Raw genomic sequence first — 26473 nt, forward strand, 5'->3', positions numbered from 1 at the left:
GGGTAAGTAAAACGTGTTCCACGAGCTGTCGTGCAAACATTAGAAAGCCGTCCCCTCTCCCCTAGGGAGCTGACCTCGGCCAAGTCATTTAACCGCCCACTGCCTCAGTTTTCCCACTTGTAAACGAGATTGCTGGGAGGACTGAGCAAGTAAAAAGTGTTCCACGAGCTGCCGTGCAAGTATCTATATTAGGCAGCTGTCCGCTCGAGTTGACCTCTCCAGTTCTGTGGGCCTGTGGCTCTTGGCGGCAGGGACTAAGGGTCTTTGACCCTAAGGCCCTGCATCTCCCAGGTCAATGAATTACACATTAACAAATTTTAAAAATCATAACAGAGATGCTGGCAACCACCAGGACCCAGTCCCTACAGAGGCCTTACCAGGCGGGTCAAGGACTACACGGCTAGCAAGCCGGCTTGCTGTGGCTAGCTTGGTTGGCACTCCAAAGGGGGTTCCCTTCATGAGGGGAGCTGCGGTGAGGCAGACAAAGGCACTGGCTTCTGACGGATGCTCTAGGCTGCACATCTCCCCATTGAATGGTGGGGACAACCTGCCTCTTACCTGCCGCAGCAGAGGCCCTTGCAGGGCAGCTCGGTTCCCACTCTAATCTAATTCCATTTCTTTGCCAGTTGGCAGAACATGTTGGCTTCAGGATAAGGAGTGAGGGCTGGAGATTTGATTTGGAGCAAACACGCGGTCCATTAGCGCCAGGATGAGGAACTGACCGATTCACTCCCCTCTCTGACTACAGCCGGTTCCCCGGCCACAGCTAGGTGCAGCCGGCTGAGTCCTCCAGACCTTCCCTGTCCCCGGGCCCCTGAGGACGTTGTCCATTCAGTCCTCCATATCAGAAGGTGGGCAAAAAGTAAGAAAAAACTATTTTCAAATATTGGTATTTCATCCTAGAAATAGGGCTCCCTACTCATGGAAGGGATCAGAGGTCACCTTTGGAAGGAAGCAAGATGAGGATGCAGAGAAAGCCCAGCATCGAAAAGAACCATGAAAACCACACGAAAACCTCAGGTTGCACCCATGGGCCGTGCTTATAGAATGCATGGGATGTGGGGCCATGAGAGCGAAATGCTCTCTCCCCTCAGCAGCCCGAGTGCTCCGAAGACTCAGCACAGAAGGAGGCAATTTAACGTTAGCATTAAAGTCAATATCACTGAAAGCAAACCAAATGTTCCCATCCAGCAGAGCGTGGAAAATTCATCCTGTTTTGGTGCCGGTTCCTGGCTTCAAATTAGTAGATGTCTCAACTCTTCCCTTTCTTTCTTTATCATTTTCTTTCTTATCTTTTATTTTTATAATTCAAAATTGTATTTTAATTCTGCCTTGCGCCCTCCCCCGATGTAAAGACATGTGACGGGGGCGCGATTCCTGCCTCCCTAGATGCTGCCCTAATCTCTTCCTGTTGCGGGAAAAGAGAGCTGTAATTGTCACTTGTTTCAGGGAATGACTTTCCCTGCCATGTAGGCCACGCGCGTCGTGGCCTTTCTGAGGGAAGGAGTGGCACTAGTAAGAATAGTGAGGACGTGGAATCAGGGTGTGTGAGCGTCTGTTACTCTCCTCCCCTGGGATGGGGAGGGCACTTCTACCAAATCCAACATCAAGATCAAAAGGCCAGGTCCCCGGCTCATGTTCAGAGAAGTGATGCCATTGGAAATCCACCCACCATGTCTAAAATGGTTCCCAATTATCCCAAAGAGTACAGGGGAGGGCAGTGGGGAGGGGAGGAAAGAGAATGAAAACAGGAATGTCCAAAGAGAGGTACCTACCATGAAATAAACACATGGCGTCTGCCCTGCCCCCAGGAGGTAAAAAAGACTTCGGCCAGTCAGCAGGAGATTTCAAACCATTTCTCAGACACGAAGGCCACAGGAATAAGATGCCGATCAGAAGAGGAGGGTCTGCAGTGAACAGAAAAATGGGCTTTGGTACATGACACATGACAGGCAAGCTGGGGCAGGCCTGCGGTGGAGACTGACTGGCTTCTTGAGAAAGGAAGCACTAATGTGGACTCCTGGCCTTGCCAGGAAGGACCCCCCCCCCATTCCCTGTGGCTGGGAGAAGTCCTCACCCACGAATGCTTTCTACCCTGGGAGGTTTTGGAGGACACAGACCGAGGGATCTGGGCACGCGAGCACTTTGCTGTGCAGGCTGTGCCGTCTCCAGATTTTCGTTTTTGAATTTGCAGGATTAGCCCAGAGCCTGGAGTCTCTGCCTCTGATGGCAGATTTGACCCACTTTATTGCACGTGACAGAAAGGATGGAACCTGGCTCCCAAAATGTCTCCCCCATATTTTGTCACCTTTGAGACTAAGCTATTATTTCCCAAGGCCGGTGAAACTCAACAGAGCATGACCTTGGGCCAAAAGGCAAGAACTCGTTCCATCCGATGCTTCCATGCCAGGGCCTGAGAGCACCAGCTGTGCCAACTCCGCTCTTGGACATCCCCCCACCCCACCTCCCTGCACAACACAGGCACAGAAGGTGGGAAAAGTGAAGCACCAGAGGCCAGCCCACGGCCCTCTGCCCTCTACCCACACAGCCCAAGCAGTCGCTGGCCCAGATTCATATCCAAGCCAACATCCACATATTCAGTGAAATGGTTTGGAAATCTGTTAGCCAGTTATTTGTGAACTCAGCCTTCTGGAAGGCTGGAATGGCACCCATGAGCTCCCCAAATGTCTGAGTGTAAAACCACTGAGGTTTAGAACAACAGTTCTGAGGTTCTGAGTGCCACTGTCCTCCCCTGCAAGGAAAGGGAACGTCTAAGACAGAGAATATCACAGATGGCAGAATGCAACGTGGACATGCAAGAAGAGGTGTGGCCAGAAGGTATTTCAGGAACATCTGCTCATTCTAGCCAACAGGACAAAGACACGTTAACCATGGATGCGACAGCCCCAGCAGCTCTCGCTCTCCAAGGCCCCTGAACAAATCAGCAAATAGAACGAAAGGGAGAATGCAGCCAGCCCCTTCTAAAACAACTCGAGTCCAGTCACCTCTCCCTGGGTTCCAGGGGAGCCCTTTCCGGGGGCCTGGGGCAGTGTTATCCTGGGTGCTAATTCTGTTGCTCACGGTGGAGCCTCCCAGCCTCCTCCTTTCTTCAAGTTGTTGGAGACTGTTTTATTTTAATTTACAAAACGATGCATAAATGTATGCTCACTTAAAGGAAAGCTTATTGATATTTTAATTTAATGCTGGACAAACCTTTGAAAGCTGACTCAAGGGTTTCTTAAATATTCTCACGGGTGGTTGTGGGGTATATTTTCTTTGAGGGATTACACATGAACGATAAAAAAGGAGAAGCATTTAGTAACATACGTCCGGTCTGGGAGTCTGGTCGGTATCTGATAGTTTTGCTAAATTTGCCGCTGACATTTTATTGACAGGGCTCAGAGACGCTGACTCTGGTGGGAGGCTGATGTGATCTGTTGATATTTAGGAGGCCGATAACCACCACGGGGCCGGCCTTTGAGCTCTGGGGCATGAAGGATGACAGCTCAGAGCGAGGGCTGGGAGACTATGCATTTCCCGCCACTGCCCACGGCCAGGGGTCTGGAAGGAAATTCCAGCCACTGTGTTCTCTGGGAGCAGCTGAACGCCTGTTTGCTGTCAACCCTGCCTCTCTCATTTTGCCAAATTAGCAGTCCGCCTTGGCTCGGGCCCTCAAAGCCACCTCAGGGAAGACCTAAACCGACCAACAGCTCTCAGCTCAGCCACCGTGGCCCCCGGGGGTCGGGACCACCAAGAGCTTCACGGCTGCAGGGTCTAGCAGAGCCCAAGCTTACCGGTTTCCATTAAATGTGGATTTGTACTCCCCCGTCGTCGAGTGCAGCGTCTCGTCGGTGTACACGGGCACAGACGCCCTGACGCACTCGTGTGAACACTGCAGGGTCTCGTTATAGGCCGTGAATATGTCCAGGCTGCTGGGCACCCGGGCCGAGGTGAAGTCCGTCAGGTTCTGACAGCTCTCTTCCTGCTGGTTGGTCTTCCGCTGGTGGCTGTTCCGACGAGTGTTCCCGCTTTGGGCACAGCTGGAAGAGAAAGAGGTTGGGGTGGGGGGACGGGCAGAGGCCAGAAACCCACAAGCACAACTGCAGACTTCCGTTGTGGGTCTTTCGCTTGCAGGCATGAGCTACGCATCATTTCATATTAAACGGTAATTCCCAGCCTCTTCAGAAAGATCAACCACAATCAAGCAATCAACTCTTTTTTTAAAAAAAAAAAAATGAAATTTGAATTTTAAATATGGCTATTACAGCAGGGAGGATGAGGGGTAAGTGGCGAGCCATTTGATCGCAGAGCTAGGGACCTGCTTAACTAAAGAGCATCAGCCAGACCATGGTGCTGACTCAGTGTCCCCATGAACGCCTCAACGGGATTAAAGCCGTGGTGGGTCCTTCCTGCCAGAGGGGCCTAGAGCGTGTGGGAACCTTTGGGCACAGGTTGGGGTGGTCCGTTCCTTCATCTCAGAATGGACAGTGGACCCGTCTTTGGGGAAAGCTGATGAGTGAGAAGGCCCCTGTCCTCAACCCCACCCAGGGGCACGTACACAAGCTGGAAATGACGAGCTGGCTTGTCCCTCATCCCTGATCAGGTCTGCGGAGGGAGGTGTCCTGCACGCCCTGCCTGTTATGGTCTAGTTCCTGTGAACCACAGGGGTTTCCAGAGGCCACTTAGAGTGACCATGGGACTTCCACCCCTGACTCTCCAGGGATTTGAGAAAGCAAGAATCGGGGCCGCTGGATGCCGCTTCTATGATGAGAGCACAGGACGGACAAGGGGGCTGGCTGGGAGGCCCCTCCCCTGCTGGATGGGGAGCCCACACTGGGGGCCATTTCCCCTGCCCACCCCTTCCCCTTCATGCTTAGGGCCTGTGCACAGGGAGGGGCTATGCGAAGGCAAGGGGCAGGGGGGATAGGCCTGTCTCCTAAGTCTTGGTTATTTCCTGCGTTGGTTTTCCCAATGAAAGGAATCCCGATTCCTGGAGTAGAAGCCCCCTACCCCATAAACCAAGGTCAGAAGGTGAATGCCAAACCCAGGGGCAGCCCCCCCAAAAAAAGTCTTCCTCAGAGGGAGGTCAGGTTCATCGAACTTGCTCATCCAGCCTCCCGGACTGTTCTCCCAAAGGGCTCTTTGAAGGTCTGCTATAAGCTCGAGTGTGGGAAAAGCAAGATGAAAGCTTGTCATCAACCTGTGACAGAATAGGCTACAAAGTCCCCTGTCTCTGGGGAGATGAAGCCCTTCACCGAGATGGCCCGTGGGATTTGTCCTTCCATACACCCACACAGTCCAGGGGTCCAAAGCCCCTCCTCTGGCCAGCCGCTGCCTAAGAAGCCCCGCTATGAACTCCATGTTGTTCTCTCAACACCTGTCTCCAGAAAATGCCCGGGGTTCCAGTTTGCTACCTATCAGGAGGTGGCTTTGAGCCCTCGCTAGCCGAGTGGGAGGTCTGTTGTGGGCTGTGCTACCTCCCACCCTCCCGTGTCCTGCCAAGGGGTCCCACCTCCTCTGATCCCAGAGCCTGGCTTTTTCTCTCTCACTTTCTTGTGCTCCCCTGTGATTCTGAGGCTCTGATGCAGTTTCCACCATCAGCCCTGTCTGATTCATATGGCTGTGTGCAGGCAGCAAGGGGACCATTTGGGTCTGTTTTTCTATGAGGGAGTTTTAAGCCTGGATGCCGAAAGGAGACACAGTTGCTGGAGGAGTGGCTGCAGGCAGGTGAGGTCCCCAAGGCGCTTTTGAACAGCAGGGTCTCCCAGCAGTCCCCTGATTTCTCAGGGGCTTATCAGGTGTGTACACCCAGCAAGGCCAGCCTCAAAGTAGGCCAATTTCCAGGAGGAAATAGGCAAAGGCAGGCTGCCTGGAGCAAAGCGGTAACCTAGTTCAGCACACAGAGTGGCTTTGAGAGGAACGAATACAAACAGGGCTGGTTCAGCAACTGGCCGCCAAGCCTGAGTGAGGGATGTGGGATCCCACTGGGTGCTGGCAGAAGGGCCGCATCCCTACCTTTCCAGGGAAGGGGCAGAGGAGACAAGAAATAGGGACTGTGTTCTGGGTGGACAACATCCCAACGGACACTGGCATCGAGAAAAATAATCTGGAACCCGGGACCACACACACCCTGAGAAGCTCTGTCATGAAGGCTGGGCTCGCTGGCCTTCTGCAGGGAAACCAGGATAGGGGCTGGGCCAAAGGGCAGCGCTGGACGGCGAGCAGCCCGTGGCAGCTAAACTGCCTGGGCAGAAGCCAGCAGAACAGGCTGGCTTTGAAAAGCGGGGGCCTTTCTGTGTTCACCACCCAGGGACCCCTGCAGTCCCCCATTTCTGGGCCAGAAGGGCCCAAGGAGCCTTACCAATTTTTTAAGACAAGAGTTGTGATGAGAGCAGCTATGACCATGATGAGGGAGACGGTGATGGTGATGATCTGATGGACAGCCAGACCTGGAAAGAAGGAAAGAGGGAAGAGGGCACCCGTGAAACCAGGTTCAGGAGGCGAGGGAGGGCCGGGAAAGGTGAAGGCACATCCCCCCAACCCAGCTGGGGATGCCAGGTCCCATCCACAGCGGGGAACTCGGGGCAACATGACAGGTGCTCAGTTCTCTCCTCCTGGACTGCAGGCCCTGGGCATGAGGCTGCTCTCACCTGGGGTCCAGGAAGGGGGAGCTCCAGCTCTGGGCTCTCTCCTTCCACCACCCTCTCAGTCTCCAAGCCGTGACTTGGATCATGGGCAGCTGTGTTCTTTCCTGCACCTGCCAAACCCTTCACCTACCTCGTCTACCCGGCGGCAGGTCAGTTCTGGGTGAGATATTCCCCGTGACCCCTTTCTCCCCTCACGCCCTGGGCCAGTTCTGCTCTTCTATTCTGGAACTGTGAGCCCCAGGGCTGCTGGCCTATGAGTGGGAGCGGGGTTTGCCTGACCCAGGGGGAGCCAGGATGGGTCAGTACATATTGGGGAGGTAAAAAGAAGAGGACATGGGGTGACACCCTCACAGACACGGGTCACTGGGTGGCATCTTCCTCTTTCCAGAGTCCTCGCTAAGAAGTTCACTGCTTCATGAGGTTCCAGGAATGAAAGTGTCAGGCCAAGGGTGGATGCTTCCCACAGCCCCAAAGGAGAATCTACGGTCTAGCCTTGTTGCCCTGGCCCCAATCCCTGAATGGGGAGGTGGGAGGCACTGGAATCGGCAGGACAGGGACCAGCCACTTCAGAAGTGGGGCAGGTAGAGCTCTGGCCAAGAGCTGTTTACTGACACCCACAGGCACGATGGCAGAAAGCAGGGATTCTCTCCCATCCCCCACCTGTCCCAAAACCTTCTGCAACATTTGCCACTAACCACAGACCCAGGACTGGGGAGACAGGAAGGCAGGTCTGCAACAGCTCCTGCCTCTGGTCCCTACCCCAGACCACCTTCTTCTCTGACTACACATCTGTCACATACTTCCTGGGACATATAGGACGCTGGGGACATTACTAGCCAGCCAGGGCTACCCCGAAGGTCCACTTCAGCACCTGAGAAGCTGGAAGATCAAGGCAGTGAGGGAGTCCGCCAAGCCCCCAGGTGGCAGCACCTCCTCCAACTCATCTCCCCGTGTCCTTCCGCCTGAGATCCAAGCAACGGTCCTGTCTCCACCTGGCGTTCCGCCTTGGTGTCTGCTTTGCAGAGACCTGCCCCTCACACCTGACCAACCTCTTGGGCTGCTGGGGTGAGAACACTGCATGTGCGTGTTTCAGCATGGTGGGTTTCAGTGTCAAGATTTTTCTGGCGGCCTCCCAAGGACAGTCTCTTAAACAGATGTTACCTCTCTGCTGGATATGATCCTTATGGGGGAAATTATTCATAAATGATTAAATGCTGGCACAGCTAGAAAACAAGCTTTGTCTTCCTGTTTCCCCCTCTCTGGGGGTAATTGTTGTTTTTCATGAGGGATTCCCCTCCAGGACCCACAGAATAACAACACCTGGCAAACAGTGGAGCAGACACATGAGCGTGGCGGGTCTCTCCCAAGCCCTCTTCTATCCATTGACTCAGGAACTGTTTGTTTTGCACCTATCGTGTGCTTGCCGCACTAGTAATGCTCACCCATAGGCAACAGCTGCTCTGATGCCCCCTGAATAAAGGTGCTGCAGTCACTGTCGTTCTGGCCAATGACCTCCCATAAACCTGTGCCCCAGCTGTGGCACCTGCTTTAAACCTCCAGGCAAGTCCCTTCTCTGGGACTGTCAAGTTGGTTTGCTAATGAGTTGAAAGCTAAGTTATGCCACAGGGACCACCCCTAATCCCACCAACAGTGAAGTGTCTACCAGCTCTGGTAATCCCTATGTGCCAAGTTTCATGAGACCCAACTCAGACCTCGTGTGCAGAGGAAGGATTGAAAAAGATGGACAGCTGCGGAGGGTAGGTTGCCTGTGCAGTCTCCTCTTGCTCTCTACCCACACACTCCCTCTGGCCCAGTCAAGAGAAAGCCATGCTGTCACGAAGTGTATGTGCTCATCCTGTGTCTGTGCTTCTTGTGATGAGAAGGAGGTTGCTGCTGATGGCGATGGTGATGGTGGTGATGATGGTAATGATAATCATGGTGATGGTGATGATGATGGTGATAATGATGGTGATGATAATAGTGATGGTGATGGTGGTGTGGTGATGATGGTAATGATAATGATAGTGATGGTGATAATGGTGATGGTGGTGGTGATGGTGATCATGGTAATAATGATGGGAATGGTGATGATGGTGATGATAATGATGGTGATGATGATAACGGTGATGGCAATGAAGATGGTGGTGATAGTGATAATGATAGTGATGGTAATGATGATGGTGGTGATGTGATGATGGTAATGATGATGATGGTAATCATGACAGTGATAGTGATGTGATGATGGTAATGATAATGATGGTGATGCTGCTGACAATGATAGTGATATGATAATGGTGATGGTGATGATGGTGAAGGTGATGCTGATGATAATGTGATCTTAGCTTCACGATTAAACTTGTAACTAAGAGGTAAAAAATCAGAAACCAAGTTAACAGAAAGAAGGATAATGATCTACTTCTGATATTGGCCTCACCCTGGAGGCCCTTCTCCTGCCTTTTGTGTAAATTTTCTTCATAGATTTCCCACATTAAAACGTGAAGGGTGCATTTTGGGCTAATCACCAGCTAAGACGGTCTGGGCAGACACACACCCGCCATACAACAGCTATGCTTTCTACAGGACCCCTAGATGCACCTAGCTAAGCCTTCACACCTGGTATCGATTTAACCCATCTCCACCCTGCATTTTTTTGTACCTGTCTGACAAACTGGGTGCCTGATGCTAAGGAAGAAAAATGACTTTCCCTGGTCAGCAAGCAGAGCCTGGACAAAGGTAATTCTCTGCTGTAGCGTCCCCAAGAAAACCAAACATCTAAATCAAAATCCCACACACCTGTGGCCACATTCTGTTGTTAAATAAGTTCAAGATCAACAGTTTACCGCCCCTGCACAGACCTTCCTTGCAAAGTAAACAGCCGTGTGCTTCAAAACCTGGAGCGTAGGTTTTAATGGGTTCCCGGGCTCCTGCTTAGGAAGTTACAACTATGAGAATAAACTACAGACCCTCATGATGGTTGGACAAAGACTGAGACTTCTGACATGTGGTCCCAATAATATTTCCAGGAAGCAGGCTGAAATATGGAAAATTCAGAAGGGCTCTTTATTATTTCCTCTCTTTGGAAGGCTGCTCACTTAGAAGAAAGCAAAATAACACAGGAGAAGTCATGCATGTGGTGTTTATAGCATGTGCCCCATTATTTAGTCTTCCCAAGAGCTAGGAGTAGTTTCCTCCATGTGGAAATCTTCATGTGGATCCCAGGTAGACAAACCTTTTCTTAAAGGACCAGACAGTAAATATTTTAGGCTTTACAGGCAGTATGGCCTCAGTCACAACTACTCAACTCTGCCATTGCAGCAAAAACAAAAGCAGCCACAGGCAGTGGGCAAAGAAGCAAATGGTGCTGTTTTCCAATAAAACCTGATTTACAAAAACAGGCAGTGGCCACGTTTGGCCCATGGACCACAGTTTACAGATACATGATTTAAGTGAGTAGCTCAAGGTGGCTCTGCTTATAGATTAAATACAAGCATATTCCTATTTTGGATGATTGGTTAATGCTTGGAATCAAACTGCAATTTTTTAGTTTGAAGGACTAGAACAACCCCCTCCCCACCACCAAAGCTTTGCTGTGTGCCGGTCTCTTCACTGGTCGCTGTTCAGCTGGTTTCAGAGAGACCCACAGCCTCTAGTTTATGGCTGGCTCTTAACACGCAGCAGCAGTGGCCGCACCCTGCTGGGTTTGTCCATACGAAGCCACTTGATGATAAATCACTTTGCATGAGGGTTTCCCTTGAGAAGTCAATTACACAGGATTTTTGATTTTGGGAAATCAAAACTCAGAAATTTACCAATTGATTCCTTCAATGGCTCTTAGAAATATTTCAGCCACGTCTATCTCAATATTCTCCATGTTAAAAAAATAGCATCTTGCCAAACACAAGAAAGTTCAGATTACGGAATCATTGTGTGGAGAGGGACCATCTCTTATTGGTCTGTGGAAAGGACTTTTCCCACACTATGCAAATGGCACCATTCTCAGGAGGCTTCGACTTTTCTCCGTCTTCACTCATGTCTCTCCTTCTTCACTCGTGTCTCGCTCAATACTCTCACCTTAAATAACATTCCCTCTGGTCAAGTTTCTGGTGGCTATTAGCTACCTCAGGCAGGAACACCTGTCCCACAAACCCTGCTGCCCCTGAGCAATCCTGGAAAGGTTTCCATGTCAGCTGTCCAGGGTCTATGACTGGATTGACAATGATGTCATCTAAAGGGAGCACACACTCTATGCCCTCAAGGAAGGAACACACAAGCAAACTTTTCCCTCTCCACTTCCAAGGTCAACACTGAATCCCATCTTCAAACTCCTTGCAATTCAGACCTGGTCCCAGAGCTCAGAAGCATGCTATGTAGGAATTCTTGCTTCCCCTTCCTGACAGGTGTTATTGTTCCTGCTAATGTGGGGGCTTTTTCTGCTTCTGGTAATTGCCACTGTATACTAATGCGTGAGGAATCAGCTGCCATCCAGATAATGAAAAATTATCCCCAGAATAATAGATGGGGACAGATGGATTACCAAGCTCTGCATCAATCAATAGGGCTTTTATGGTTATATTTGTGGTGGTTTATAATAAGATCAGGCCCTGAAGATTGATGTGGAAGTTTGTAATCCATCTCTGGTCTGAACAAGGTCTTATTAAATGAAGCTGAATCAAATACAGGCCATTGTCCATGGTAAAAACAAACCCACCAAGGGCTTTCTTTCTAGGACAGGAGGCACGTTTGGCTTGTACACTTGGATGAGGGCAGGAGTGATGGTCCTGGAATTGGCCAAGGCAAACAGATTGCTGTGCGTATCATAGCTGATTTCACAACACAGGAGTCTGCAGCGTCTGAATTATGCAAACAAAGAGCCATGGCCACGGGACACAAAAATGTCTGTCATGCAACAAGGGTAAGTATGACAGGTGACAGGTGATATTGGGACCCAAAGTGCCAATTCCATCCCAAAAAAGCCATTCCTTTTCCACAGTGACCTGCAAAATGTCAATTTCACTGCAGTCTTTGAAAAAGAGTCTCTGGGAACACGTTGGCCTGACTAGGGAGAAGCTCACAGCACCCAATGGTGGACAGATGAGAGGCAGCTTGACTTGCTAGAGTTGGAGGAACCTAAGCCATTAGGCTTAGTCTGAGTCAGTTGCTCACCTCCTGGGAACAGGCTGCTAAGAAAAAAATGCATCTTCCAAAACTGGGATGCTTACAGCAGAACAAGGCCACCAGCTTTTATGGCAGGGACACAAAGGAGTGTGCTGTTTTCTGAGTGACCCCGCAGAGTCTTCCAAGGGGTGAACGTATTCATCAGGGTTCTCCAGAGAAACAAAACCAATAAAATATAGAGAGATCTATAAGAAGAGATTTATCATGGGATTGGCTTATGTGATTATGAAGGCTAAGAAATCCCATGATCTTCTATCTGCCAGCTGGAGAACCAGGAAAATTGGTGGTGTCACTCAGTCCAAGGCCAAAGGCAGGAGAGGATGGATGACCCAGCTCCATCTACACCACAGGGGGTTTGGGTCAGTGGGCGGGGACACTGGTGGAAGTACCAGAGTCTAAAGGCCCAAGAACCAGGAGCTCTGATGTCCAAGTCCAAGGGCAGGAGAAGACAGATATCCCAGCTCAGATCTCTCTCTCTCTCTCTCTCTCTCTCTCTCTCTCTCTCTATATATATATATATATATATATATATATATATATATATATAGCTATGAGAATAAACTGCAGACCCTATGGTCATGACAGTTGGACAAGGACTGTGTGTTCTGACATGTGGTCCCAATAATATTTGTAGGAAACAGGCTGAAATATGGAAAATCCACAAGAGGTCCTCATTATTCCCTCTCTTTGGAAGGCTTGGGGGGAGGGAGAGAAGGAGAGGGAGAAAGCGGGGGAGAAAGAGGGAGGGAGGGGGAGGTGGGAGGAGAGGGAGAGAAGGGGGAGAGAGACAGGGAGGGGGAGAGGGAGAAAGGCGGCGAGAGAGATGAGGGAGAGAGGGAGGAAGAGAGAGACGGAGGGAGAGGGAGAAAGGGGGGTAGAGAAGGAGGGAGAGGAGGGAGGGAGAGGGAGAGAAGAGAATTTGCCCTTTCTTCGTCTTTTTGGTTCTATCTGGGCCCTCAACAGATGGGATGCTGCCCATCCACGTGGCTGAATGAGGGTCTTCCATACTCAGTCCACTAATTCACGTGCCAATCTCTTCCACAAACACCTTCACAGACACCCCCGGAAACCATGCTTTATCAGCGCCCTGGGCATTCCTCAGCTCAGTCAGGTTGATGCATAAAATTCACTATCACAGGGGGTGATGGCCTGGCTCAGGGAAGTGCTTCAAGACGACACTACGTGGAGATAAAGTCTCTCCTCATCGGAAGTCCTTCCAGCTTGGGACAGGATCACATGCTACAGAAACAGAACTCCCCGTAAGGAAATACCTTGCTGATATCTCACAGGACTCGGCTTGGACACAACACCACAGTGAAGGGCGGTCCCCAGGGAATCGCCCCAAAGGGCCTATGCAGGTGGAGCAGTGGTCCTTAGCCAGGGACATCTGGAATGTCTGGAGACACTTTGGGTTGTCATAGCTGTGGGTGGGGAATGGTTCTACATCTAATGGGTAAGGGCCAAAGATGATGGTAGATGTCGTCCGAGGCACAACACAAGCCCACAGGACAGATATCACTGCAGCTGAATCCTTGTGTTGGAGGGTTACTGACCCTCAGTGTGCCTCAAAGGGTGAGGTGTGAGTCCATCCCCGGTTGTTTCCTCTTAACACTCCTTCTCCCTCCAATGCTTTCCTTATCAATAACAAAGCCAGGCGAGGAGAGAGGTCATAGGGCTGACATCTTGGAGCCACCGTAGAGCCACCCCAAGTTTCTTGGTAGAGGGTGCTAAGCCTTGTGCCAAATAGTGCATTTGCAGCTCGCTACAGCAGCGTGAGGTGGGCACAAATGTTCCTCAAGTCCAGAAGGAGGGTAAGGGATTTTCCCAAGGTTGCACGGTGCCATTTGGGGTCCCCACAATCACCCTCAGGCTTAATAATTCAGCAGGGAGACTCACAGAACTCAGAAAGCCATTATATTCTTGGTTATAGTTTATCACAGCAGAAGGAAGAGCACCAGGAAGAGAAGCATAGGACAGAGTCCAAGGGAGACCAGGCACGAGCTTCCGGATGTCACCTTGCAGTGGAGAAATGTGGACAGCACTGTCTCATCCCAGCAATGATGTGTGACAATACTCATGATATATCGGAGAAGCTCCCTTGGGCCTTGATGCCCAGTGTTTGTGCTGGGCTCTGCCATAGGTGACCCTTGGCATGGCTGACCCCAGTCTCCAGCCCCTCTGAAGGCCAAGTTAATACCACAACACCCCACGACCCCAGTTCCCACCATAAGTTGTACTGTTGTATTATCTGGCCAGGCCCAAGGTCCCCAGGCACAAAAGACACACTTCTCAGGCAGGACATTCCAAGGGCTTAGGAATTGGGGGCAAGGACATTTATTTGGGCAAAATTAACCCTGTACTGCACACACAGCTAAGACATGGCAGACGTGGAATTCAACAGGCTTGCTCCAGGCTTCAGCCCCTCACTGCTGTCCGGCACAGCCTTTTGGAGGGTTGTAGGAAGCATAGTTGCATTATGTTAGGCATAACTATGATCTTGTTATTGTCTTTATTTGAAGATTATGTATAAGTTCAGGAGAGTGTATGGGTTCAAGTTGACAAGGGGTGGACTTGTGATGGTTAATATTGAGTGTCAACTTGATTTGATTGAAGGATGCAAAGTATTGTTTCTGGTGGGTCTGTGAGGGTGTCACCAAAGGAGATTAACATTTGAGTTAGTGAACTGGGAGAGGCCGACCCATCCTCAATCTGGGTGGGCACAATCAAATCAGCTGCCAGCACGGCCAGAACAAAAGCAGGCAGAAGAATGTGAGAAGACCAGACGGGTTTAATCTTCTGGCCTCCAGCTTTCTCCCATGTTGGATGCTTCCTGCCCTCAAACATCGGACTCCAAGTTCTTCAGCTTTGGGATGCAGACTGGCTTCCCTGCTCCTCAGCTTGCAGATGGCCTATTGTGGGAATTGTGGGACCTCATCTTGTGAACGTGTGAGTCAATTCTCCTTAATAAACTCCCTTCATATATACATCAATACTATTAGTTCTGTCCCTCTAGAGAACCCTGACCAATGCAGATTTTCGTTGTTCTCTGCACAGGGATGGTCAATGGCCATGGCATCAAGGTCTAGAGAGACTTGGAGATCTTCCTAAGTATCTGTCTGGCTCTGGGCCCCAGAAGGGACCTGAAGTTGTACTCATGTCCCTTAACCCTAGGACCAGCTACCAATGTCACCCATGGGTTTCTTTGTATTTGAAGATTGCTCTGAGCTTGAGAACACAAAATGCTACAGAGGGGACTCAGAGAGGCCAGGAGACAAGTCTTGGCTAGAAAGACCCCATGCCACCCAGTTGCAAGCCTAAACCAAGGCATCAACCCACCTTCCCTTCTCAGGATCATTTTCTTGGCAAAAAATCAGCACTGCCCCTTTCAAACCTGGGATTTTCAGCAGGAACACCGGGAATGGGGTGAGGACGACGTGGGTGGAAAGCTTGGGAAATGAATTCACTGGCAGTGAGGTTTACCCTCTGAGTTAAAAGGCTTTCCAAAGGCTCAGGCACCCTGGTGGCTCAGTTAGGGTCAAGGGGGCACAGAGCCCTCACCTCTTGTTTGCAAGATCATGAACCACCCAACAGTAGCCTTCAGAGCCATGATCTCCATGCACATTTCACATGGAGACTGCACAACCTGCAAACCTCAAATACGTACAACTGGTCCTTTAGGAAAAGTTTGTGACTCCTGGCCTACAGGATCCCAAGAATCCCAGAGTGGGTACTTTGTGTGTGGCATGACTGTGGGGGGGGCACAGATGGGCAGTCTCTGCTCATGCGCCCCCTCCATGGTGTGGCCACATGCCTTGGCGAAGGCCAAGCCTGCATATTCGCCCTTTATGGCAAACAGAAATGCTTAGACACATTGCTGAATTGAATATAATGACTATGAAATGGGTTACAGGCAGAAGGAAGCCAGGCCCCCTGCCCATCTGCTCCTTCTGACCTGCATTCAGAGAACACGGCCCAGCAGATGGGAGGGGATCAGAAGGCTGCATCGTGGCCGGGAAATGTGGCTCCCCAGCTGTGGACCCTGGGCCATCCCAGGGGAGTCAGATCTGCTCCGTGACAGGCAGCAGCATCTTCTCCGGAGCAGAAAGTCCAGTGCTGGGGGAACTGGAAACCCCCTCAGAGACAGCATTCAGCGCTTCCAGGGCAGCTTCCAAAGCGTGTGCACACACATGCATGAGCACACTCACATATACACACACATGTACATTCTCACACACACACAGACTCACACACGTTCACACACACATGTACACACACACACGCTCACACACATGCCCCCCACACACACCCACACAGACACACATGCTCACACACTCTCACACACATGCTCACACACACTCACATATTCACACACACAGGCTCCCTCACACACAGAGACTCACATACATGGCCTGAATTTTTGCCTTGTGTAAGAACAGAAGCCACTGATACTCGACTTTGAGCTCAGTGGCCAATAGGGAAATGACCCGTTTCTCTCACTGAACTTCCACTGTCATTTGAGAAGTTCCATAAAGGATGGTGGCTCTGGAGGTCGGTGCTGGGGGAAAGGAAGTCAGCCTCGCTGCAAGCTAAGGAGAGGTTCATGGTTTGGGGAGGAGACACCCTATGACCAGGGAGGCTTTGAACCAGCCGAGGGGCCTTCTGCTGCCGAGATGCTCCATCCACAGCCGGAGCCTGGCGGGAGGGGCCGGGACCTGCGTGTTAGCTGTGGAGTCCCTTCTGACAACTCCCAGCGCCACCAGCACCGCCGCACCCACTGTCTTCAGAGCCTACGATTAGCTTATAAAATAGTCAGTGCATCAAATCTCTAAGCAAATGGCGAGGCTCCCCCTCCACAAAGCCCGCCTGCACCTCACTCTCGGAAGCAGGGTGCTGTGACCTCACAGTTTCCATTCAGCAGACATGTACCTCATGTAGGTGGGAGAAGCCTTCCATGGCTTCTTCAGGGGCCCCCACACAGAAGGTCCTCAAAGAACAGTGGCCTCACCCTGGTTATGGTCACTGCAGAGTCTATGCAGAGGCTTGAGTCAGCTCCCTGGAGCAGAAGAGATGGGGCTGGGCACATCCAATGCAGTCAGTGGTCCAGGGCAAACATTCTGCAAACTGGGACTAACATCGGCCCACCCAGCTTCCAGCCCCAGAGGCCAGATTCTTCCAATATTTTTATTTTGAACTGTCTTTCAAAATATGCTCCCTGTCTCCCAGACACCTAATGAAATTAAACCGACTATAAGACATTTGCCTCCCTGTGTTTCAAGCTCTCACCATGGCCTTATTTTCACTGATGTTTCAACACTGACCCTGGTTCAGGACTGATGTGCCATCCAGCAGCCCCATCTAAGAGGATCAGGTCCATGCACACCTTTTAGAGTCAACACACGAGAAGGGGGAGCAAGGGATTCTCAGACACCAGCCGAGTATCACAGGGTGTGCCAAGCAGGCCAGAAAGAAGGCTCCTTACCTGCAGTGGCTGCAGACAGAAACAGTCACGGGGCCATGAACAATATAATGAACTTGACCAAGTATGGAGCTGGTTCAACCTGCATCCTGACCTGAGCTCTGGTGCTGACCCTCTTCAGAAGTACTCTGGAGTTTGCAGAGTGCACAGAAAGCCTGTAACCCAGCATCCAGCTCTGGGCAGGTGAGTGATCTGCTCTGTCCTAGGATCTTGGGTCAAGGGAAGAGCAGTGCCTGGGACTCAGCCCTGAGAAGCTGCCTTCAACTCCTCTGCACTCCGGCTGTCCTGGGAGCCATGCTGTCAATCAAGCAGCAGCCTGACATGTGCACCACGCTCCCCAGCACAGGGTGGGGTAGGATCATGGCTCCATGGTGTGCCCATAGGACCTCCTGAGATGGTTGTGTTTTGTGTCCCCACCCAAATCTCATCTTGAATTGTAAGCCCCATAATCCCCACTTGTCAAGGGAAAGAACAAGTGGAGGTAATTGAATAATGGGGGTGGTTTCCCCCATGTTGTTCTCATGATAGTGAGTTCTCACAAGATATTACGGTTTTATAAGGGGCTCTTCCCCTGCTTCACTCAGCACTTCTTCCTGCCACCCTGTGAAGAAGGTGCCTTGCTTCCTCTTCACCTTCTGCCATGATTGTAAGTTTCCTGAGGCCACCCCAGCCATGCAGAACTGTGAGTTGATGAAACCTCTTTTCTTTATAAATTACCCAGTCTCGGGTATTTCTTTAGAGCAGTGTGAGAACGGACTAATGTACTTCCTATGCCAGCCCCTGATGTTTCTTTCTCATGCCCGTATAGGGTCTGACAGTCTCCCAAGGAGACATGATTGGGGAGTGACACACTATATTAGTCTGTTCTCACATTGCTAATAAAGACATACCTGAGACTGGGTAATTTATAAGGGAAACATGTTTAATTGACTCACAGTTACCCATAGCTGGGGAGGCCTCAGGAAACTTACAATCAGGAAGGGGAGGCAAACATGTCCTTCTTCACATGGTGGCAGGAGAGACAAGTGCAGAGCAAAAGGGAGAAAACCTCTTATAAAACCATCAGATCTCATGAGAATGAGAACTCACTCATTACCACAGAAACAGCATGAGGGTGATCACCTCCATGATTAAATTCTGCCTCCCATGGGTCCCTCCCACAACACGTAGGGATTACGGGAACTACAATTCAAGAGGAGATTTGGGTGGGGACACAGCCAAAGCATATCACACCTTGCCTCGATATATTATAGAAAAGCACTCTTCATTCATTCAACAGCTGCTTATTCAAGACCTACTGTATGCAGGCACTGGGCTAGACCCAAAGGCTGCAGTAGGGGAACAAAAGCAAGCAGTGTCCCCATCCGGAACAGACTACAATCCAGGGTAATGAGGACACCAACCAACCAATCACAAATACACATGCCAGTGCACCTGTGACAAGAGCTTCCACTACCGGAGGTACCATGAGTGCCTGTAACAGACCCACTCCCCAGGTACCTGTGATGTGTTTCCACGGTGGTCCCAAATCTTCACCCCCTCTGGCCATGCTCATGCCAGGATGCTTTGCGGTTGCCTCTGGGCTGGGCCAGTGTTGGGAGCAAGGCGGTGCATGAGACGGGCCATTTTGTCTGTTTGCCATCATGGTGAGAACATGCCCAGCCCAGTCCACGGGAGGCTGAGAGACCCATGGGCCACAGCTGTCAGCCCCAGCCCCCAGCTGAAGCCAGCCCAGATCAGCCAACAGCTGGCCACCCCGGGGCATGTGAGTGAACCCCAGCAATATACTGGTAGCACTGCATGCCCCTGGGCCTGGCACTGTTTGTGGCATTTCAAGGCATAGCTCACTGACAGGGGAGGTGGAAAGGGGAGGGATCTGTGCTGAAGGCAAAGGAAAGGATCTGCTGAGAGAAAGACCAGAAGTGGGGTGGCCTCCACTGACACAGAGAATCAGATGTCTCCAGGAACCACATGAAATCCTCCCAGCCTTGCTGGGGCTCCCTTATCACCTCCCCAAACAATGACTCATGTGTAAGCCTCTGTGTCAGGCTCTCATCTAACTCCAGGAAACCCCAGGCTCTGCCACAGGCATGGGGGAAAAGGGCTGGGGGACAGGTAGATGTGGCTTTGTGACAGAAATGAGGCTAGGGAGGGCTGGGGGCAGCCTGAAGTTCCATACTTGGAGTGGGCGTTGCAGGCTCCCTACCCTTCCCAAAGACCCTTCTCAGCGTTCTGGGAAAACCCACCAGGGTTCTCTGCTCAAATCAGGGTGGGAATTCTGTGTAGGAAGCTTAGCTCCCTCCTGGAGATTCACGAAACTCAGGTTTGAGAGGCCTCCAAAAAACAAACCTTTTCAGGTTTGCTTAACCCAGCATTTCGCAAATTTGGCATCTGCGCCCTTCTTGCACACAGCCTAAGCATCTGAACCCCAGCAAAACAAATCCTCCATGAACTCAGCAGGACGTAGGCTCAGAGAGAGGAGCGAGCCTCCCTGCCTTGGGTTCCACTCACAGCAGGCCCTCCAAATCCAGCCATCTCTGTTCTGCCCTAGACCCTCCGTAAACATTTGTGAGATGGAGAGAAAGAGCTCAGCTTAGGAGACATTGACCCAGGAGGGCATTACTTGTTGCTGAATCTTGGTCCAGACAAGCCCCTGCTGAGGAATTTGGGTCAGAAAAGGGCAGGCCACGCCATGAGACCACCACACACCTGGCCCAGGCATCCTGAGCACTGGTCCTGGGCTCCCAGCCAGGGACTCCATGGTGCAGACACAGTCATTTCACTCCTTGAGCTGCTTTCGGCGGGGCCGAGCCCCTTACCTCCGTGGGCTTCTTCTGTTTGGGGGCCCGTGATGTGAAAAAGGACCACACTTCTATTTCTGTGCTGAGAAGTGCTTGCTCACTGATGCAGCTGCCAAACCCCACCAAACTCAGTAACAAAGATCCTCTGCCTGGCGAAACTCTCATCAGGCTTCTGCACCTTCTCCTAGGCTCGTCTGGGCACTTCCTTCTAAAGTCTATGCTTAGCAAAGAATCTGCTAAGTGAGTTTAGCCAAAACCCCCACCCTCTGTATCTGATCACCCTCCATTTCTGATCTGAGTGTCATCCTTCACCCTTCCCCAGGTGACGTCTGATCACCCTGGCCTGCCTTCAGCAAGAACTCTGTTAGGTGGGTTTAGCCAGAATCCTCCTTACCCCTGATGTTTCCTCCTAGTCATTTTTAATCCACCAACCACCCCGCCCTGCCCCTTGGCTGCAAATTCCCATTTGCCCAGGCTTTGTTCAAAGTTGAGTCCAATCTCTCTCCCCCATCACAAAATCCCATTGTGTGGTCCCTGTACTCGCTGTGATGGCCCCAAGTAAAGTTTTCCTTACTGCGCTCTAACAAGTGTCATTGAATAATTTTTCCTTTCACATCCAAGACATGCCTTCCAGCGAGGTCTGAGTCAAACCCCCAGAGTTAGACTGAGTCCATGGGCAGGCGCCACGGGTCGGGCGGGGTGGGGGGGGGCAGCTTAATCTCCCTGGAGCAAGGTCGGAAGCTAGCAAACAGAGCCCAGTGGCCAGACAGGGTGCTCTGCCTGCAAAACCCACTGGCAGTGTCAACAGAGCCAGCAGGAGGGAGATGGTTATCCCCTTGTTTCATTAAAATCTCTATGCAGCCAGCGAGTGGAGAAATTGCAACGCAATTTGAAGTGTGGGGGTGGTGTGAGAGAGGAGGGGGACATGTGAGAATCTCCTGCACCCACTTCCCACAGGGGTTCTCTGGGTGCTTTTTAAGGCTTCCTGCTGCAGAATATTGTTAAATTCAATGACAGCTGCTGCCTTTATGACACCAACAGCCATTGTATTAAAAACAATAAACAGATATACAGAGGCACTTGAAAGGCCCCCCAGTTACCCCCATACCTTCCCTGTTGCCTTGGACAGTCACCTGGTGCCCCTGCTCCCACCAGGACAGGAGTGGGCAGTGCCATCCAACCACGGCTCCATGCGCTGCAGCGAGGGCCCATGGTGAGAATCCCTGTGCTCGTACCACCTGGCTCCAAGGCAGAGACACCTGGTGGGTCAGGAGGTTCCTGCCCAGGCAGGGCTGGTCTCCCAGCATCTTGCCCACTGGGGCTGTTGCAAGTCAGGACATGAAAGGCCCAGGCAGTGGTGGCTGTGGGCACTGTCCCTACAAATGCCCTAGGTTGAGATGAGGGGACAGCAGGAAAGAAGGCACAAGGGCGGAAGCACAAGGCAGGGTCGCTCGCTTGGAAGAAGGAAGCCTCAGGAAAACAGCCACTCCCTGCTTTGCTCTGGGGTCCCAGTCACATCTTAATCCATGTTTCCAAGAAGACCTTTCAAAGCACAAGACTGAGGCCCCGTCACCAAAACCACACAGAAACAAACAAATAGACAAATGTTCAGTTTCAGTCTGGAAAATCAGAACCTGGGAATTCCCTGTGAGTTTAGAAGATGCGAGATGTTGTCGTCTCATCCCCAAAGTGGCAGCTGCTTAAAGCCAGGAAGCCATTCATGGGCTGGGAAGCTTGGAATGGAGGTTGGAACTGTCAAGGAGGATGGGCTATCTGAGAGGCTGGAAACTCACTTTCTTTCCACATAGTCGCAACCTACTGGCTAGCCAGAAGGGAAGGGCAGTCCTTGCTACAGGAGAAATTGCCTTGAGAGCAAGAACTGGCAAACTTTTCCTGCAAAGGGCCAGAGAGTCAATAATTTAGGTTTTACTGACCGTACAGTTTTGGTAGTAACCACACACTCCTGCCTGTGTAGCTCAGAAGTAGCCACAGACAAATGTAAACAAAAGAGTGTGCTACGTGCCAGTAAGACTTTAATTATGGACACTAGAATTAGAATTTCAAATAACTTTCATGTGTTGCAAACTGTTATCCTTTTAATTTTTTTCAACCTTCTAAACATGACAAAACCATTCTTAGCTCCCAGGCTGTACAAATACAGCAACCAGGCGGGACTGGTCCATGGACTGTAGTTGGTCAAGGTCTGATTTAGAGCCATGAGTCATCTCTATAACTTTTCATGCACAATGTCTAGCATTCAACACAAGATTACCAGGCATACCAGGGGACAGAACCAAGTGAACAAAAACCAAAGAGAAAAAATAAAAGACAAAAGACATAGTCTCATAGAATAAGTAAGTACTGGAGTTATCAGACACCAACCTTAAAACAGCAATTAGGCCAGGTGCAGTGGCCCATGCCTGTAATCCCAGCACTTTGGAGGGCAGAGGTGGGCAGATCACCTGAGGTCAGGAGTTTGAGACCAGCCTGACCAACATGGAGAAACCCTGTCTCTACTTAAACTACAAAATTAGCTGGGTGTGGTGGTGCATGCCTGTAATCCCAGCTACTTTGGGGGCTGAGGCAGGAGAATCGCTTGAACCCAGGAAGTGGAGGTTGCGGTGAGCTGAGATCATGCCATTGCACTCCAGCCTGGGCAAAAGAACAGAACTCCATCTCAAAACAAAAACAAAAACAAAACAGCGATTAGTATATTAAAGAAAATAGATTACAAGATGGAGAATTTTAAGAGAGAACTGGGACACATATAAATACTACTACCTTATATATAAATAATATATATGAATAATTTACATATTTATATATGAATAATTCATAGGCATATTTTTTAAGAAAATGGAGTAAATTCCTGCTAATTCCTGTGCAATCAGCCTTGGGACATTTTCACTTCCTTTTTGGGTGTGAGTTTTCCATCTGTGTAACAGGAAACTAGGCCTAGATCAGTAAGCCTCAAGGTGTTCTCTTGGGCCTTAATGTAGCTTCCAGGGGCTGGAGAAGAATCAAAGAGGAAGCTCCAGGGCACCCTCTCTCTCTCCACACACTGCTCTCTCCCCTCAACCTATTTTCCATGTTGGGGATGAAAGATTTAGCTGAAAAGAACTGTGAAAATCTCGGGACTGCTTAGCACACGGGGCTCTTCCAGCAGCAATGATATAAAATGCTGTAAAAGAAGGAGAAGATTCATGGTAGGCTCTCTGGCTGGCATCTTTAGAGGCAGGGATGGTACGGATGGAGAGAAGATCATGGAAGGGGACCCACTGGACAGTCCAGAACAAAGGCATGTGGCCAAGGAGCACCCCAGGAAAGGCTGGCAGAAAGTTTGAAGAGAACATGAGGAGGTGTGAGCAAAACAGGTTGTGTCTTCCGGGGCTCTGCAAGGCCTCCTTTTTCCCTAGAGGACCCAGTCTTTGTCTCATGCCTTGAATTCTTCCGCTTGGATCCTGGTTCTATAGTTGTCTTTCAAGAAGCAAACTCTCCTTAGAAGAATAAATTATTCAAATGATAGTGTAACTGGAGCATGGCGGGGGGGGCTTGAGAGTCCATGATTGTTTCTTTGTGGCAGAAGAGATGCAGGAGAGCAAGACAGTCCCAGTCTCTGAAGCAAATAGTGGCATCAAAGTGAGGGAAGGAAGGAGGCCAACCCTCATCAGAGCTGCATGCTGGAAGCTGTGCTGGGCTGCCTCCTGCTGATTTAATTTAAACTCCATAATATGATACTACTACTTGTTCAGAGCCCGCTATGAGCCAGGTGGACCACTGGGTCCCCATAGCTCATAAGATGGGGAATGGGGCTCACAGAGAAGGTACGGGCATTCTTCCTGGGCAATCCCATCAGCCCTGGGCACTGCCATTATCATCTCTAGAGCAATTACTGGTCATGACATCCTCTCTTGCCCCGATCCCTCACCTTTTGCATTCTCTTGTCTACTGGACATCTTTCCTGGGGAAATTCCCAGCTCCTCAACCACACAAACAACTGTTTATTTCCTTGTTCCTTCATCTCAGTGAAGCAGAGCCACCAGTGTCTTCTCATCGCCCTTTCCCTCCTCCTCTTCCTCTTCCGTCTCCTTCAACTCCTCCTCCTTTTCTCCCTCCTCCCTCCTCCTCCTCCCCTCCCTCTGTTCCTCCTTTAATGACATGCTGTGACCTTACTGCTTCCCTTTCTCATGTGTCTGAGATGGCACTTCCTCCACCCACCTGAGTCCTATACTTTGCAGTCACTTGCCCAGCTCACTCACTCCTGTGGGCACCACTGTTACCATCTAGCCAGATGCCAGGTACCTGGCATAAGAAGGTCTGGTTGCATTAGACTGTGGGGTGTGGGCAGGGACTCAGTGCCCCCTGTGTGACTCCTCAGCTGCTGTGTCCAGAATCACCTGTGAACTCAGCTTCTGCTCCGGCCCTGCCTTGGCTGCTTCTGCACCCGCGACTCAATCTTACTTTACACAAAGTAGAAACGCACCTTGCAGAGCGTGCGAGTGCTTCCTCCCTTGCCTTGTGTTTCAACTGCACTCTACTCCTGGACAAAATGCCATAATTGGTGTGGCCACCAGGCCTCTCCGCTCTTTGGAAGCACTGGCTGGGTCCTGGGTAAAGCTGTGAACAAGATGACTCCCAGACAGAATGTGCACAGCCAGGAGGACGAGCTGCCAGACCGTGGGCTCCAGGCAGAGGCAGGTGTCTCTCTTGTTCATGACTGCGTCTCCAGAGCAGCAGCCACATCACAAATACTTGGCAAATGAATGACTGATTGAACGAGTGAGTGAAGACGGCATCTGACTCGGTTCCAGGTGCCTCCCTTTCTTTTCAGCAGTCTCCTTGCTGGGGCACACCTGGCTGTGGGCTAGGACCTCTCTGCTAGCTCCTATGCCCTGCTGAGTCAGGAAGCACCAGCTAATAGGTTCATCGCAGCAGCTATGTTCTGGAACTGAGCGGAACTGGAATGTTTGTCAGTGGCCACCTCCACCAGGGGAGAGGCTGTGCTGGATGAAGGTGTCCAGCAACCAAGGCTGGATCCTTCTCAGGTCACCAAAGGCTCTGCCGGGTCCAGCCATGGTGCCATTATCTCCAGACCAAACAGAGGGGGAGAAATGGGTGGTCTGGAGGAAAAGCACCTGTCCAGGTAGGTTCCCAAGGCAGCCATGGGAGCGAGAAGCACTGGGGATTGTGCAGGAGGCTGCCTTGGGGTGACCCAGATGGATCCCATCATGGCCTGGTCACTATCGGGTGGTGACCTGCTAAAAGGGATCATCTGACCACTCAGTCTTGGATTCTACACTGGGGATTGGGAGAGGCTGACCTTTCCACTGGCCCTCCCAGCCCAGGTCAGGGGATTGGAGGTCTTTTCCCTGCTTCCTGGCACTTCCATCTAGTATGCCACCAGCTCCCTGGGACAACAAACAGTGTTGCTGGAGATGAGAATAACCACCTCACTCCTCCTCCTTCTCTGAAGATCAGATCCCTTCTTCTCTGGTCCAATCAGACAAACTTGGACCCCTGGTCTTCTTCCAAGGTGACAGCAGCATCCTCTAACAGTGATGGAGGAGGAGGGCGTGTCACTGGAGATTTCTGAGGCTCACTGTGCCCATCCAGCACACCTCACCTCCGGCTCTGCCCCTAGGGAACCCTCTCATCCCAGCCTGGCAGAGGGGACTGCTCTGTTGGCAACTGTGCCCATCCAGCACACCTCACCTCCGGCTCTGCCCCTAGAGAACCCACTAATCCCAGCCTGTCAGAGGGGACTGCTCTGTTGGCAACTGTGCCCATCCAGCACACCTCACCTCCAGCTCTGCCCCTAGGGAACCCTCTCATCCCAGCCTGGCAGAGGGCACTGCTCTGTCTGCAAAAGCTGTGGCTGCCACATGCACTTTTCACTTCAGGCTCACAAGCCATTTTCAAAACAGTTATGAGGATGACAAGGTGGTCCAGCAGGGCTCTGTGTCACCTCTCGACTCATTCTATTTTTAGCACACAGGTCTCCAGGGCAGTGAACAGCCAGGCTCTTCCAGCACTGGCAGCGAGAAGCGTGTTCACACCTCCATTACCCCCTTAGGTGCATGTGTGTGTGTACTCCTGCACATGCACACACAAAGGCATAAACACACACAAATGCATACACACACACACAAACATGGGCATGCACACAGAGACACACAGATACACAAACACATGGCCGGGGACAAATGCACATGCCCACACACACACATGCACACACAAACACGTATGCACTAGCATACACTGACCCAAATATAACCACACACACTGGCATATATAGATGCAAACACACACACAAATACATGCACACACAGACACAAACACATGGACATGAACATACACACATATGCCTACTAACA

The 26473-nt window shown here is 51.0% G+C and overlaps 1 protein-coding gene across 1 annotated transcript in view; it reads right to left on the minus strand.

Annotated features, from left to right (window-relative positions):
• AJAP1 (adherens junctions associated protein 1) overlaps positions 1-26473 on the minus strand; it is a 139938-nt gene that overhangs the window by 15773 nt on the left and 97692 nt on the right. The window contains exons 3-5 of the mRNA XM_007980836.3: positions 6362-6449; positions 3795-4040; positions 1776-1907 (exon numbers count right to left, since the gene is read on the minus strand). Coding sequence (XP_007979027.1) covers positions 1835-1907; positions 3795-4040; positions 6362-6449 — 407 coding nt within the window. The 3' untranslated portion in view covers positions 1776-1834. The remainder of the gene's footprint in view (positions 1-1775; positions 1908-3794; positions 4041-6361; positions 6450-26473) is intronic.

The sequence above is a fragment of the Chlorocebus sabaeus genome, chromosome 20, assembly GCF_047675955.1.
Source record: "Chlorocebus sabaeus isolate Y175 chromosome 20, mChlSab1.0.hap1, whole genome shotgun sequence".
In the NCBI taxonomy this organism is placed as follows: domain Eukaryota; kingdom Metazoa; phylum Chordata; class Mammalia; order Primates; family Cercopithecidae; genus Chlorocebus; species Chlorocebus sabaeus.